General features: G+C 53.5%; 1 protein-coding gene across 2 annotated transcripts in view; it reads right to left on the reverse strand.

The window, feature by feature from the left end:
* mlx (MAX dimerization protein MLX) overlaps positions 1 to 18,037 on the reverse strand; it is a 74,672-nt gene that overhangs the window by 44,808 nt on the left and 11,827 nt on the right. For both annotated transcript variants that reach the window (XM_060848617.1, XM_060848616.1), the window contains exon 2: positions 8,931 to 8,967. In XM_060848617.1, coding sequence (XP_060704600.1) covers positions 8,931 to 8,967 — 37 coding nt within the window. The remainder of the gene's footprint in view (positions 1 to 8,930; positions 8,968 to 18,037) is intronic.

The following is an 18,037-nucleotide window of genomic DNA, read 5'->3' on the forward strand; positions in this document are numbered from 1 at the left end:
TTGGTTGAAGATTCTAGATGAGTTAATTGTAGTTGTCTTTTTCCTAGGGTGACAATCATAATCTGAGAATCAGGACCAGGCCATTTCAGGAGTGATGTTAGGAAGCACTCACACACAAATTATGGTGGATGTTTGGAGCTCTCTTCCACTAACAGCAGTGGATGCTGGTTCATTTTAAATCTGAGATAGATTACTCTTTTTTTTGTTACGCAGACTTGTTCAGAGATATGGACCAAAGGCAGGTACATGGATTTAGAGGTAAAAAATGAGGTCTGCAGATGCTGGAGATCACAGTTGAAAATGTGTTGCTGGTTAAAGCACAGCAGGTTAGGCAGCATCCAAGGAATAGGAAATTCGACGTTTCGGGCATAAGCCCTTCATCAGGAATTTACATGGATTTAGACCATATCTCACATAATAGTGGGTTAAGCTCAACAGACTTAATGGCCTACTCCTGTTCTTACGAAGTAGCCCTTCTCGGCAAGGAGTTGCAGTTCCTTAGCTTTCTCATTCCACCATCAGTTCTTGATTTCCCTAGAGTCATAGAGATGTACAGCACGGAAACAGACCCTTCAGTCCAATTTGTCCATGTCGACCAGATATCCCAACCTAATCTAGTCCCACCTGCCAGCATCTGGCCCATATCCCTTCAAACCCTACTTATTCATATACCCATCAGGATGCCTTTTAAATGTTGCAACTAGCCTTCAACACTTCCTCTAGCAGCCCATTCCATACACATACCATCTCTAAGTGAAAAAAATTGCCCCTTAGGTCTCTTTTATATGGTTCCCCCTTACCTTAAAACTATGCCCTCTACTTCTGGACTATTTATCCATGCCCCTCATGATTTTATAAACCTCTACAAGGTCACCCCACAGCCTCCGACGCTCCAGGGGAAACAACCCTAGCATATTCAACCTCTCCCTATAGCTCAAATCCTCCAACCCTGGCAACATCCTTGTAAATCTTTTCTGAACCCTTTCAAGTTTCACAACATCGTTCCAATAGGAAGGAGACCACAGTTGCACACAATATTCCAACAGTGGCCTAACTAATGTCCTGTACAGCTGCAACATGTCCTCCCAACTCCTGTACTCAATATTCCGACCAAAAAAGCAAAGCATACCGAACGCCGCCTTCACTATCCTATCTACCTGCAACTCCACTTTCAAGGAGCTATGAATCTGCACTCCAAGGTCTCTTTGTTCAGCAACACTCCCTGGGACCTTACCATTAAGTGTATAAAGTCCTGCTAAGATTTGCTTTCCAAAAGTGTAGCACCTCACATTTATCTAAATTAAACTCCATCTGCCACTTCTCAGCCCATTTCCTAGTTTTTCCTTATAACTCCACCTTTCCTGTATAATGAGCTCTCCGCTTTGATCAGGCATAGAGAGTTTTCTTCTTCCTGTCAATGTGGTGTTGGATGGTCATTCTCATTGAACCAGTCTTGGTGTTTCTTGGTCTTGTAATCAATAAAGTTTTCATTGCATGAAAGAATGGCTGTATTGTGTCTTTCCAAACTTCCTCCACTATATTAAAATTAAATCTTTCAGATTTTGGTGAAGACATTGTTAGAAGTTTGCCAGTCTGCTGGACTCTTGAAACTGCTCAAGACTGGCTTCTTTCTGAACTGTTTCTTCATCTTTAGTTGCTTCTGTGGCATTTGATGGACATAGAGAAGCAGATGAACTGGTAGCCTGTCTATCACTTTGGGAATGAGGACAACCTGTTGATCTCAGGATCGAATGATGAAGCAGTCAATCATATGCCAGTATTTTGATCATGAATATCTCCAAGAAGTCTCAATCTTGTCCTTTTGGCAGAACAGTGTACTGGGGATGACCAGCTGGTATTGTGCACATTTGGTGAGCAGGATAATCCTGGTAGAGTTAGAATTCCTAACTATTTTTCTGATGGTTCCTTTCCAGAGTTGGGCATCCTTTTCTACCTGGTGTTGAAGTCCCCAAGAAGAATAACTTTACCTTCCTTAGGTATGTTGGTGATTATGGTGTCCAGGGTAAAGCAGAAGCCTTCTTTGGACTCCTCTATGGCATCAGAGCATAGACATTTGTGATCATTGCCTGCTGGTTATTTGCTGTTTGCAGAGTTATGAAACATCTGTTGATGTCAACAGAGAATTCTAAGATTTCCTATTTGAGTTTGTTTTCGATGGTGAATCCAATTCCATATGCCCTAGGTTGATCCTTGGATCTACCTCTTCAGAAGAAGGTATAACCACTACCTTCCCTCAGTTGCTCTTCGAGGCCTCTGCAGGGTAAAAATATCAATATTGAAGTGCCTGAATTCGTGGGCAACAAGAGCAGTTTGTTTTTCCAGATGATGTTTTTCTTGATATCCATGAGGGTTCATACAATCTGAAATTAATTTGACTTTGTTATAGACCGCAGGTAGATGAGCCCAATGGATGCATATTTCCAGCTAGGTTGGTGATGGAACAGACTATTTTAGGCCATCTTTCTAACCCCTTCCTTGTGCTGGCTGAGCAGGGTGGATCCAGAGGGCTGCTCAGTTATGAACAAAACTGACGAAATGGTCTCCTGTTCCTAATGCAAGAGCGAAATGACTGAGTTCGACTCTACTATCTACCTGCTAGTCTGAAGCTAGGGACTTCCAAATCTCTCAATTCTGTCCCTGTCACCACATCAATCATTGCAATGCTTATGTTGTGCATTTGGGAGCTCAAATTCCTCTATGTAGATGCCTTGTGCTGGATATCTTTTAACATGGGAATGATTCCGGACATCAGCAATCACACAGTTCTTGACAGAAAGTAGATTAAGCTCCAGTGTCAAGAAAACCTCAAGTGTAGGCCAGACCAAGAAAATCTGGGGATCTCCCTACTTTAACCTTTGTGCACTTTGTCTGGTTCCTTCTCTCCAATTTTACCATCATGGGTGGCCCTGCCAGGAGGTGAGGATTCCTGAGAGCAGATCAAAGGAATTCTCAACCCTCTCCACTGCACTGCAGCAATCCACAGAAAGCACTTGTCAGACCACATCTTAAGGAGTGTGAGCAGTTATGGGTGCCTTTTATAAAGAACTAGAGACAGTCCAGAGAAGGTCACTAGGGTGATCCTGGGTACGGAAGGAATGTCTTGTGAGGAGATGTTGAGTAGATTGCGCCTGTACTCGTTGGAATACAGAAGAATGAAAAGTGCGGCACGATGGCTCAGTGGTTAGCACTTCTGCCTCACAGTGACAGGGAGACAGATTCGTTTCCACCTTCAGACAACTATGTGAAGTTTGCATATTCTCTCCATGTCTAGGTGGATTTCCTCTGGATGCTCTAATTTCCTCTCTCAGTCCAAAGATGTGCAGGTTAGATGGACTGGCTATGCAAAATTGCCCTTAGTGTCCACGGATGTGCAGGCTAGGTACATTAGCTGTGAAAAACATAGGGTTGCAGGGATAGGGTAGGCCTGGAAGGGATGCCATTTGGAGAGTTGATGGGGACTCGATGGGCTGAATGGCCTCCTTCCGCACGACAGGGATTCAATGAGAGCTGACCTTATTGCAACATACAAGATTGACAGGGTAGTTGCAGAAAGTTGTTCCCCTTTGTGGGAGAGTCCAAGACCAGAATACATAACAAGGTTGTGCACATCTAAGACAGGAATGAGGAAGAATGCCTTCTCTCAGCAGGTAGTGAGTCTGTGGATTTCTTTATGCAGAGGCTGACTCATTAAATATATTCAAGGATGACATTAACAAATTTTTAATCTGTAAGGCAACTGAGTATTGTGGGGAAAAGAGGGAAAATGGAGTTGAACATTATCAGATCAGCCATGATTTCGAAGAATGGTGGAGCAGACTCAGTGGGCCGAATGACCAACTTCTGCTCCTAAGTCTTATTGGCGATTCCCAAAGCCAAAACAGCAGGTAAAAATCTACCACTTGCTGTGGGTATGGAGTCACATGTAGGCCAGACCAAGAAAGAAAGACACTGGTTGAACCAGATGGGATTTTATGACAATCATCAGTGTTTACATGCTGGATAATTTGACCTCTGATGGTGTTCCATCAGCTTTCTTGATTACTTTCTGCATGTCTGTGACATTTCAAAGATCTATGCACCTGAACCCCCAAGTCTGTTTGAATATCCATTGAATTGAACTTCAGACCAAATTGAAGGTAGCCCTGATCATTTTTCAGTCCAAAATGGATAACCTTACACTTGCTTACACCGAATTCCATCTGTGAGTTTCGCCCTTCATTTAGTCTATCAACATCCCTTTGTAATTTTATGATATCATTTACACTATCTTGAAAACTACCTTACTTTGTGTCATCAGCAAATCTGGATACATGGTTTTCTATGCCATTATCAAAGTCATGAAAATTAAAGTGAATAATCAAGGCCCTGACACCACTGGTCACATTCTGCCAATTTGAGTGCCTACCCATTATCCCTACTTACTTTCACCAGCCACTCAAACGATTTCCCAACCATATCATTAACTTGCCCTTAATTCCACAGGCTTCTAACTTAGTTAATAGTTTCTTATGTAGGACTTTATCAAATGCAGTGCCACCAAGTCAATGTAAAGACCCAACAGCCTTGACCTCAAACATATGTAGAGTAAGGATAAAATCATTTTGAAAGGCAGAGAAAACATCAGACTCCAATAGAAAGAACACTTCAAAGAACTCCTAAACACAATCATACATGAGGATGTGTTTGAGAAAATCCTTCAACTCCTCATCAAAAACAACCTTGGACTTCCACCCAGTGTGGGAGAAGTTGAAGCCCACCATTAGACACATGAAAAATGGAAAATCTGCAAGAGTGGATGGGATTCCAGCGATTTTCAAACTTGAAACAGCAAAGCTTACCTGTCATCTCCACTATGTGTTCCTGAAAACCTGAGACAAAGAAGAAATCCCTGCCAACTTCAGGGATGCTGGCATTGTCAACGCCTTCAAGACTGAAACAAAATGTACTGTGGGAACTACCAAGGATTCTCCCGACTCTCTATCGTCAGAAACATCATCACCTGAATCCTCACAAGGTGCCTTCTCCCACGCTCTGGGGAAATCCTTCTTGAAAGCCACTGTGGCTTCTGACTAAACCATGGAACAATGGGCATGATTTTCACTGCTCGGCAACTTCTAAGAGAAATGCCAGGAACACCACCAATCACTCCACATGGCATTCTTCAAATCTGACCAAGGCGTTTTACTCAATCAATTGGGAAGTGCTATGGAACATCTTGCTGAAAGTTGGCTATCTGGAGAAATTCAACAACATCCTGTGTGTCAAGCACAAGATGATAGTGATGATCCTCTCGAACAGTAATATGATGGATTCCTTTGAGCTCAAGACAGGAGTCAAGCAGGGAGGTGTTATTGCCACTATCTTCTCCATCTTTAATGCCACGGTTTCCTATCTTGTCAAAAACAAGCTTCCCAATGATGTGGTCATTATGGAAAATGTTATAACCTCAACCAATCCAAGAAGAAAACAACATCGATCTTGCCTGTGGAACTTCAGAACATGAATGATGTCACCCCTGTTCTCTCAGAACAGAATCTTCCAATCTCATTCAACACTTTCATGGAAGCGTACCAAAGACCTGGTCTCAGTCTCAACCTCAAAAAGATTCAAGAATGGCATTTGGAGTTTAATTTAAATAAATATGATGTGTTGCATTTTGGTTAGGCAAACCACAGCAGGGCTTATATGGTAGGGGCCTGGGGAGTGCTGCCAAACAGAAAGATCTAGGGGTGTAAGTGCATAGTTCCTTGGAGGTGGAGCCACAGTTAGACAGGATGGTAAAGAAGGCATTTGGCACGCTTGCTTTCAATGGTCAGAACATTCGAGTATTGGATTTGGGACTCGTGTTGAGGTTGTTCAAGACATTGGTGAGGCTGCTTTTAGAGTGCTGCATCCAATTGTTGTGTTGGGTAGGCTAGAGGTTATTAAGGTGGACAAATCCCCAGGACCGGATGGGCTCTATCCCAGGTTGCTGAGGGAGGCAAGAGAGGAAATAGCTGGGGCCCTAAGAGTTATTTTTGTGGCATCCTTAAATACAAGGTGAGGCGCCGGAGGACTGAAGGGTTACTCATGTTGTCCCCCTGTACAAGAAGGGTAGTAGGGATATTCCGGGTAACTACAGACCAGTGAGCCTGACGTCAGTGGTGGGAAAGTTGCTGGAGAAGGTACTGAGGGATATGATCTATTTATATTTAGAAAAGAATGGGCTTATCAGTGATAGGCAACATGGTTTTGTGCGGGGGAGATCATGCCGTACCAACTTAATAGAGTTCTTCAAGGAAGTGACCAAGTTGATAGATGAAGGAAGGGCTGTTGATGTCATATACATGGACTTTAGTAAGGCATTTGATAAGGTTCCCCATGGTAGACCAAAGCAGAAGGTGAAGTCACATGGTGTGCAGGGTGTTCTAGCTAGGTGGATAAAGAACTGGTACTGGTTGAGCAACAGGAGACAGAGTAGTAGTAGTTGAAGGGAGTTTCTTGAAATGGAGAAAAGTGACCAGTGGTGTTCCACAGGGGTCAGTGTTGGGGCCAATGTTGTTTGTAACATACATAAATGATCTGGAAGAGGCACTGTTGGTATGATCAGCAAATTTGCAGGTGATACGAAGATTGGTGGAGTAGCAGAAAGCATAAGGGACTGTCAGAGAATACTGGAGGATATAGAAAGACTGGAGAGTTGGGTGGAAAAGTGGCAGATGGCTTTCAATCCAGAAAAATGTGAGGCGATGCATTTAGGAAGACTAATTCTAGAGCAAATTATACAATGAATGGAAGAGCCTTGGGAAAAGTTGATGGGCAGAGGGATCTGGGAGGGCAGGCCCATTGTACCCTGAAAGTTGCTGCACAGGTGAATATAGAGTGGTCAAGAAGGCATATAGTATGCTTGCCTTGGACGGGGTATTGAGTATAAGAGCTGGCAAGTCATGTTAAAATTGTACAAGGCATTGGTTTGGCCACATTTAGAATACTGTGTACAGTTCTGGGCGCCACATTACCAAAAGAATGTGGACGCTTTGGAGAGGGTGCAGAGAGGATTTACGAGGGTATTGGCTGGTATGGAAGGTGCTAGCTATGAAGAGAAGTTGAGTAGGTTAGGATTGTTTTCATTAGAAAAAAAGAAGATTAAGGGGTGACCTGATTGAGGTCTACAAAATCATGAAGGGTATAGACAGGGTGGATAGAGACAAGCTTTTTCCCAGGGTGAAGGATTCAATAACGAGAGGTCACACTTTCAAGGTGAGAGGTGGAAAGTTTAAGGGGGATACACGTGGCAAGTACTTCACATAGAGGGTAGTGGGAATTTGGAACGTGTTGCCAGCAGAGGTGGTAGAGGCAGGCACGGTAGATTCATTTAAGATGCATCTGGACAAATACATGAGTAGGTGGGGAACAGAGGGATACAAATGTTTAGGAAATTGACCGATAGGTTTAGACAGTACATTTGGATCGGTCAGGTTTGGAGGGCCGAAGGACCTGTTCCTGGGCTGTAAGTTTTCTTTGTTCTTTGTAATTCTGGTTGTTGTTTTACGGGAAGAATGTTGTCAAATTTGAGAGGGCGCAGAAAAGATTTTCAAGGATACTGCCGAGACTGGAAGATTTGAGTTATAGGGAGAGGCTAAATAAGCTGAGACTTTTTCCCTTGAGCAGCAGAGGCGTGACCTTATAGAGGTTTATAAAATCATGAGGGACATGGATAGGATGAATAGCCAAAAGTCTTTTTCATGGGATGGGAAAGTCCAAAACTAGAGGTCACAATTTTAAGGTGAGAGGTGAAAAGGTTTAAAAAAAACTTCAGGGACAACTTTTTCACACAGAGGATGGTGCGTGCATGAAACGAACTGCCAGAGGCACTGACGGAGGCAGATATAATTACACTAATTAAAAGGCATTTTATTGGGTGTATGAATAGAAAAGGTTTAGAGGGATATGGGCCAAATGTGACTAGGTTGGATTGGGATGTCTGGTCAGCATGGGTGGATTGGACTGAAATTCTACTTCTGTGCTATATGACCTATACCAATCTGTCCCAAGGCAAATTCTGGTCTATCTCTCTATGAAGATCAATGGAGAAATCCTCCCAAATGTTTAACATTTTCCCTACCTGTCAACCGACCTATCATTTAAGGCTGATATTGATGCTGTGATTCATTACCACATCCTCATTTAGAAGACTTGGAAAAAAACGTCTGTATAAATACTTTGAGAACATCTGTCAACAAAAGGAAGCTCGAAAAGGAACTGGAGAAAGAATCGCCTCTCATAATAAAAATTACACCTCTCATAAAGAGAGGTGGTTCTAGGATCAGGCTCAGCAGTCACACAACAAACCACACAATCCATGACCAATGACACGGAATTTCCTTGGAAGGCAATCATACTTTTTAGTGACTTATTGCTGACAATGATAGACCTAGCAACATCTCCCTATTTTTGTCCGTCACTCCCTTTGAAATAAAGGCCAACATTCCATTTGCTGCCCTGTTACTTGCTGAACTTAGATGCCTGCTTTTTGTGATTCATGGACGAGGACTCCCAAACCCCTCTGTTCCATAATTTTCTGATGTCTTTCACCATTTAAATAACGTTCAGCTTCTCTATTCTTCCTGCCAAAGTGCATAACCTCACATTTCTCCTCATTGTATTCCATCTGCCAAGTCTTTTGCCCATGCACTTAACCTTCAATTTCCATCTACATGAATGCTGCCTAGTCAACAATTCCCACAAATGAAAAAAGTATCACTGGGAGTCAGCTCAAGGTAATAGGAGGGGCAAATTGAACCAAGGTGATGTTTCCTGAAGACTAGGAGGTCTCTCTAAAGAGAAGGCTGCCAGACAGGTCCAACACTGAGACACAGGAGCTTGACCCACTCTGTAATCTGTTGTAGGCTTTCAGTCTCTGTACTCACCGGAATCAAAACCATTATCGCTGAACGAGGAGTCAGTCTGCAACCAGGTGAAGATTCAGAACAAGAGAAAAAAAGACATCTTTAATGAGAATTAAAAATCATATTGATCACCTTTGGAAACCCCTCCCAAATGATTACACAATACCTGACAGCTGTGAGAGATCCCCACTCTGACCTCTCTCTCTGCATTGACTGCCAGGCAATGACTGTCCCTCATCATCCCAAATACCCCCAGCCCAACACACCCAATGCTCCCACAAAGTCACCATCCCCATATAGACACGAACTTGACACTCCACAATCCCACTGACTCCACAGATGCCCCCATTCTATCCCTCAAATCCACCCCCATACCCACCATCACTCCCTCATCAGATCAACCCCCACCCCCTCAAACACACCCCATCCCTTCATCCCCCACCTTCCCCACCCCCTCAAACACACCCCATCCCTTCACCCCCCACCTTCCCCACCCCCTCACCCCCCACCTTCCCCACCCCCTCAAACACACCCCATCCCTTCACCACCCCCTCAAACACACCCCATCCCTTCAGCCCCCACCCTCCCCACCCCCTCAAACACACCCCATCCCTTCACTCCCCACCTTCCCCACCCCCTCAAACACACCCCATCCCTTCAGCCCCCACCCTGCCCCCTCACCTTCCCCACCCCCTCAAACACACCCCATCCCTTCAGCCCCCACCCTGCCCCCCCACCTTCCCCACCCCCTCAAACGCACCCCATCCCTTCACCCCCCACCTTCCCCACCCCCTCAAACGCACCCCATCCCTTCACCCCCCACCTTCCCCATCCCCTCAAACGCACCCCATCCCTTCACCCCCCACCTTCCCCACCCCCTCAAACGCACCCCATCCCTTCACCCCCCACCTTCCCCACCCCCTCAAACGCACCCCATCCCTTCACCCCCCACCTTCCCCACCCCCTCAAACCCACCCCATCCCTTCACCCCCCACCTTCCCCACCCCCTCAAACGCACCCCATCCCTTCACCCCCCACCTTCCCCACCCCCTCAAACGCACCCCATCCCTTCACCCCCCACCTTCCCCACCCCCTCAAACGCACCCCATCCCTTCACCCCCCACCTTCCCCACCCCCTCAAACGCACCCCATCCCTTCACCCCCGACCTTCCCCACCCCCTCAAACGCACCCCATCCCTTCACCCCCCACCTTCCCCACCCCCTCAAACGCACCCCATCCCTTCACCCCCCACCTTCCCCACCCCCTCAAACGCACCCCATCCCTTCACCCCCCACCTTCCCCACCCCCTCAAACACACCTCATCCCTTCACCCCCCACCTTCCCCACCCCCTCAAACACACCCCATCCCTTCACCCCCCACCTTCCCCACCCCCTCAAACACACCTCATCCCTTCACCCCCCACCTTCCCCACCCCCTCAAACACACCTCATCCCTTCACCCCCCACCTTCCCCACCCCCTCAGACACACCCCATCCCTTCAGCCCCCACCCTGCCCCCTCACCTTCCCCACCCCCTCAAACACACCCCATCCCTTCAGCCCCCACCCTGCCCCCTCACCTTCCCCACCCCCTCAAACACACCCCATCCCTTCACCCCCCACCTTCCCCACCCCCTCAAACACACCCCATCCCTTCACACCCCACCTTCCCCACCCCCTCAAACACACCCCATCCCTTCACCCCCTCACCTTCCCCACCCCCTCAAACACACCCCATCCCTTCAGCCCCCACCTTCCCCACCCCCTCAAACACACCCCATCCCTTCAGCCCCCACCTTCCCCACCCCCTCAAACACACCCCATCCCTTCAGCCCCCACCCTGTCCCCTCACCTTCCCCACCCCCTCAAACACACCCCATCCCTTCACCCCCTCACCTTCCCCACCCCCTCAAACACACCCCATCCCTTCACCCCCTCACCTTCCCCACCCCCTCAAACACACCCCATCCCTTCAGCCCCCACCCTGTCCCCCTCACCTTCCCCACCCCCTCAAACACTCCTCATCCCTTCACCCCCTCACCTTCCCCACCACCTCAAAAACACCCCATCCCTTCACCCACCACCTTCCCCACCCCCTCAAACACACCCCATCCCTTCACCCCCTCACCTTCCCCACCCCCTCAAACACACCCCATCCCTTCAGCCCCCACCCTGTCCCCTCACCTTCCCCACCCCCTCAAACACACCTCATCCCTTCACCCCCTCACCTTCCCCACCCCCTCAAACACACCCCATCCCTTCACCCCCTCACCTTCCCCACCCCCTCAAACACACCCCATCCCTTCACCCCCTCACCTTCCCCACCCCCTCAAACACACCCCATCCCTTCAGCCCCCACCCTGTCCCCTCACCTTCCCCACCCCCTCAAACACACCTCATCCCTTCACCCCTTCACCTTCCCCACCCCCTCAAACACACCCCATCCCTTCAGCCCCCACCCTGTCCCCTCACCTTCCCCACCCCCTCAAACACACCTCATCCCTTCACCCCCTCACCTTCCCCACCCCCTCAAACACACCCCATCCCTTCAGATCCCACCCTGTCCCCTCACCTTCCCCACCCCCTCAAACACACCCCATCCCTTCACCCCCTCACCTTCCCCACCCCCTCAAACACACCCCATCCCTTCACCCCCTCACCTTCCCCACCCCCTCAAACACACCCCATCCCTTCACCCCCTCACCTTCCCCACCCCCTCACCTTCCCCACCCCCTCCCTTCACCCCCTCACCGTCCCCACCCCCCTCACCTTCCCCACCCCCTCAAACACACCCCATCCCTTCACCCCCTCACCTTCCCCACCCCCTCAAACACACCCCATCCCTTCACTCCCTCACCTTCCCCACCCCCTCAAACACACCCCATCCCTTCACCCCCTCACCTTCCCCACCCCCTCAAACACACCCCATCCCTTCACCCCCTCACCTTCCCCACCCCCTCAAACACACCCCATCCCTTCACCCCTCACCTTCCCCACCCCCTCAAACACACCCCATCCCTTCACCCCCTCACCTTCCCCACCCCCTCAAACACACCCCATCCCTTCACCCCCTCACCTTCCCCACCCCCTCAAACACACCCCATCCCTTCACCCCCTCACCTTCCCCACCCCCTCAAACACACCCCATCCCTTCACCCCCTCACCTTCCCCACCCCTCAAACACACCCCATCCCTTCACCCCCTCACCTTCCCCACCCCCTCAAACACACCCCATCCCTTCACCCCCTCACCTTCCCCACCCCCTCAAACACACCCCATCCCTTCACCCCCTCACCTTCCCCACCCCCTCAAACACACCCCATCCCTTCACCCCCTCACCTTCCCCACCCCCTCAAACACACCCCATCCCTTCACCCCCTCACCTTCCCCACCCCCTCAAACACACCCCATCCCTTCACCCCCTCACCTTCCCCACCCCCTCAAACACACCCCATCCCTTCACCCCCTCACCTTCCCCACCCCCTCAAACACACCCCATCCCTTCAGCCCCCACCCTGTCCCCTCACCTTCCCCACCCCCTCAAACACACCTCATCCCTTCACCCCCTCACCTTCCCCACCCCCTCAAACACACCCCATCCCTTCAGCCCCTCACCTTCCCCACCCCCTCAAACACACCCCATCCCTTCAGCCCCCACCCTGTCCCCTCACCTTCCCCACCCCCTCAAACACACCCCATCCCTTCAGCCCCTCACCTTCCCCACCCCCTCAAACACACCCCATCCCTTCAGCCCCCACCCTGTCCCCTCACCTTCCCCACCCCCTCAAACACACCCCATCCCTTCACCCCCTCACCTTTCCCACCCCCTCAAACACACCCCATCCCTTCAGCACCTCAAACACACGCCATCCCTTCACCCCCTCACCTTCCCCACCCCCTCAAACACACCCCCTCCCTTCACCCCCTCAAACACACCCCATCCCTTCACCCCCTCAAACACACCCCATCCCTTCACCCCCTCAAACACACCCCATCCCTACACCCCCTCACCTTCCCCACCCCCTCAAACACACCCCATCCCTTCACCCCCTCAAACACACCCCATCCCTTCACCCCCTCACCTTCCCCACCCCCTCAAACACACCCCATCCCTTCACCCCCTCAAACACACCCCATCCCTTCACCCCCTCAAACACACCCCATCCCTTCAGCCCCTCACCTTCCCCACCCCCTCAAACACACCCCATCCCTTCAGCCCCTCACCTTCCCCACCCCCTCAAACACACCCCATCCCTTCAGCTCCTCACCTTCCCCACCCCCTCAAACACACCCCATCCCTTCAGCCCCTCACCTTCCCCACCCCCTCAAACACACCCCATCCCTTCAGCCCCTCACCTTCCCCACCCCCTCAAACACACCCCATCCCTTCAGCCCCTCACCTTCCCCACCCCCTCAAACACACCCCCATCCCTTCAGCCCCCACCCTGTCCCCTCACCTTCCCCACCCCATCAAACACACCCCATCCCTTCACCCCCTCACCTTCCCCACCCCCTCAAACACACCCCATCCCTTCAGCCCCCACCCTGTCCCCTCACCTTCCCCACCCCCTCAAACACACCCCATCCCTTCACCCCCTCACCTTCCCCACCCCCTCAAACACACCCCATCCCTTCAGCCCCCACCCTGTCCCCTCACCTTCCCCACCCCCTCAAACACACCCCATCCCTTCACCCCCTCACCTTCCACCCCCTCAAACACACCCCATCCCTTCACCCCCTCAAACACACCCCATCCCTTCACCCCCTCAAACACACCCCATCCCTTCACCCCCTCAAACACACCCCATCCCTTCACCCCCTCACCTTCCCCACCCCCTCAAACACACCGCATCCCTTCACCCCCTCAAAGACACCCCATCCCTTCACCCCCTCAAACACACCCCATCCCTTCACCCCCTCAAACACACCCCATCCCTTCAGCCCCTCACCTTCCCCACCCCCTCAAACACACCCCATCCCTTCAGCCCCTCACCTTCACCACCCCCTCAAACACACCCCAACCCTTCAGCCCCCACCCTGCCCCCTCACCTTTCCCACCCCCTCAAACACACCCCATCCCTTCACCCCCCACCTTCCCCACCCCCTCAAACACACCCCATCCCTTCACCCACACCTTCCCCACCCCCTCAAACACACCCCATCCCTTCACCCACCACCTTCCCCACCCCCTCAAACACACCCCATCCCTTCACCCACCACCTTCCCCACCCCCTCAAACACACCCCATCCCTTCAGCCCCCACCCTGTCCCCTCACCTTCCCCACCCCCTCAAACACACCCCATCCCTTCACCCCCTCACCTTCCCCACCCCCTCAAACACACCCCATCCCTTCAGCCCCCACCTTCCCCACCCCCTCAAACACATCCCATCCCTTCAGCCCCCACCTTCCCCACCCCCTCAAACACACCCCATCCCTTCAGCCCCCACCTTCCCCACCCCCTCAAACACACCCCATCCCTTCAGCCCCCACCTTCCCCACCCCCTCAAACACACCCCATCCCTTCAGCCCCCACCCTGTCCCCTCACCTTCCCCACCCCCTCAAACACACCCCATACCTTCACCCCCTCACCTTCCCCACCCCCTCAAACGCACCCCATCCCTTCACCCCCCACCTTCCCCACCCCCTCAAACACACCTCATCCCTTCACCCCCCACCTTGCCCACCCCCTCAAACACACCCCATCCCTTCAGCCCCCACCCTGCCCCCTCACCTTCCCCACCCCCTCAAACACACCCCATCCCTTCAGCCCCCACTCTGCCCCCTCACCTTCCCCACCCCCTCAAACACACCCCATCCCTTCAGCCCCCACTCTGCCCCCTCACCTTCCCCACCCCCTCAAACACACCCCTTCCCTTCACCCCCCACCTTCCCCACCCCCTCAAACACACCCCCATCCCTTCACCCACCACCTTCCCCACCCCCTCAAACACACCCCATCCCTTCACCCCCTCAAACACACCCCATCCCTTCACCCCCTCAAACACACCCCATCCCTTCACCCCCTCACCTTCCCCACCCCCTCAAACACACCCCATCCCTTCACCCCCTCAAACACACCCCATCCCTTCACCCCCTCAAACACACCCCATCCCTTCAGCCCCTCACCTTCCCCACCCCCTCAAACACACCCCATCCCTTCAGCCCCTCACCTTCCCCACCCCCTCAAACACACCCCATCCCTTCAGCCCCTCACCTTCCCAACCCCCTCAAACACACCCCATCCCTTCAGCCCCTCACCTTCCCCACCCCCTCAAACACACCCCATCCCTTCAGCCCCTCACCTTCCCCACCCCCCTCAAACACACCCCATCCCTTCAGCCCCTCACCTTCACCACCCCCTCAAACACACCCCATCCCTTCAGCCCCTCACCTTCCCCACCCCCTCAAACACACCCCATCCCTTCAGCCCCCACCCTGCCCCCTCACCTTCCCCACCCCCTCAAACACACCCCATCCCTTCACCCCCCACCTTCTCCACCCCCTCAAACACACCCCATCCCTTCACCCACCACCTTCCCCACCCCCTCAAACACACCCCATCCCTTCACCCACCACCTTCACCACCCCCTCAAACACACCCCATCCCTTCAGCCCCCACCCTGTCCCCTCACCTTCCCCACCCCCTCAAACACACCCCATCCCTTCAGCCCCCACCTTCCCCACCCCCTCAAACACACCCCATCCCTTCAGCCCCCACCTTCCCCACCCCCTCAAACACACCCCATCCCTTCAGCCCCCACCTTCCCCACCCCCTCAAACACACCCCATCCCTTCAGCCCAAACCTTCCCCACCCCCTCAAACACACCCCATCCCTTCAGCCCCCACCCTGTCCCCTCACCTTCCCCACCCTCAAACACACCCCATCCCTTCACCCCCTCACCTTCCCCACTCCCTCAAACACACCCCATCCCTTCAGCCCCCACCCTGTCCCCTCACCTTCCCCACCCCCTCAAACGCACCCCATCCCTTCACCCCCTCACCTTCCCCACCCCCTCAAACGCACCCCATCCCTTCACCCCCTCACCTTCCCCACCCCCTCAAACGCACCCCATCCCTTCACCCCCTCACCTTCCCCACCCCCTCAAACGCACCCCATCCCTTCACCCCCTCACCTTCCCCACCCCCTCAAACGCACCCCATCCCTTCACCCCCTCACCTTCCCCACCCCCTCACACGCACCCCATCCCTTCACCCCCTCACCTTCCCCACCCCCTCAAACGCACCCCATCCCTTCACCCCCTCACCTTCCCCACCCCCTCAAACGCACCCCATCCCTTCACCCCCCTCACCTTCCCCACCCCCTCAAACGCACCCCATCCCTTCACCCCCTCACCTTCCCCACCCCCTCAAACGCACCCCATCCCTTCACCCCCTCACCTTCCCCACCCCCTCAAACGCACCCCATCCCTTCACCCCCTCACCTTCCCCACCCCCTCAAACGCACCCCATCCCTTCACCCCCTCACCTTCCCCACCCCCTCAAACGCACCCCATCCCTTCACCCCCTCACCTTCCCCACCCCCTCAAACGCACCCCATCCCTTCACCCCCTCACCTTCCCCACCCCCTCAAACGCACCCCATCCCTTCACCCCCCACCTTCCCCACCCCCTCAAACGCACCTCATCCCTTCACCCCCCACCTTCCCCACCCCCTCAAACACACCCCATCCCTTCAGCCCCTACCCTGCCCCCTCACCTTCCCCACCCCCTCAAAAACACCCCATCCCTTCAGCCCCCACCCTGCCCCCTCACCTTCCCCACCCCCTCAAACACACCCCATCCCTTCACCCCCCACCTTCCCCACCCCCTCAAACACACCTCATCCCTTCACCCCCCACCTTCCCCACCCCCTCAAACACACCCCATCCCTTCAGCCCCCACCCTGCCCCCTCACCTTCCCCACCCCCTCAAACACACCCCATCCCTTCAGCCCCCACTCTGCCCCCTCACCTTCCCCACCCCCTCAAACACACCCCATCCCTTCACCCCCCACCTTCCCCACCCCCTCAAACACACCCCATCCCTTCGCCCACCACCTTCCCCACCCCCTCAAACACACCCCATCCCTTCAGCCCCCACCCTGTCCCCTCACCTTCCCCACCCCCTCAAACACACCCCATCCCTTCAGCCCCCACCTTTCCCACCCCCTCAAACACACCCCATCCCTTCAGCCCCCACCTTCCCCACCCCCTCAAACACACCCCATCCCTTCAGCCCCCACCCGGTCCCCTCACCTTCCCCACCCCCTCAAACACACCCCATACCTTCACCCCCTCACCTTCCCCACCCCCTCAAACACACCCCATCCTTTCAGCCCCCACCCTGTCCCCTCACCTTCCCCACCCCCTCAAACACACCCCATCCCTTCACCCCCTCACCTTCCCCACTCCCTCAAACACACCCCATCCCTTCAGCCCCCACCCTGTCCCCTCACCTTCCCCACCCCCTCAAACGCACCCCATCCCTTCACCCCCTCACCTTCCCCACCCCCTCAAACGCACCCCATCCCTTCACCCCCTCACCTTCCCCACCCCCTCAAACGCACCCCATCCCTTCACCCCCTCACCTTCCCCACCCCCTCAAACGCACCCCATCCCTTCACCCCCTCACCTTCCCCACCCCCTCAAACGCACCCCATCCCTTCACCCCCTCACCTTCCCCACCCCCTCAAACGCACCCCATCCCTTCCCCCCCTCACCTTCCCCACCCCCTCAAACGCACCCCATCCCTTCACCCCCCCACCTTCCCCACCCCCTCAAACGCACCCCATCCCTTCACCCCCTCACCTTCCCCACCCCCTCAAACGCACCCCATCCCTTCACCCCCCACCTTCCCCACCCCCTCAAACGCACCTCATCCCTTCACCCCCCACCTTCCCCACCCCCTCAAACACACCCCATCCCTTCAGCCCCCACCCTGCCCCCTCACCTTCCCCACCCCCTCAAACACACCCCATCCCTTCAGCCCCCACCCTGCCCCCTCACCTTCCCCACCCCCTCAAACACACCCCATCCCTTCACCCCCACCTTCCCCACCCCCTCAAACACACCTCATCCCTTCACCCCCCACCTTCCCCACCCCCTCAAACACACCCCATCCCTTCA

Source organism: Hemiscyllium ocellatum, chromosome 32 (genome assembly GCF_020745735.1).
Source record: "Hemiscyllium ocellatum isolate sHemOce1 chromosome 32, sHemOce1.pat.X.cur, whole genome shotgun sequence".
NCBI lineage: Eukaryota > Metazoa > Chordata > Chondrichthyes > Orectolobiformes > Hemiscylliidae > Hemiscyllium > Hemiscyllium ocellatum.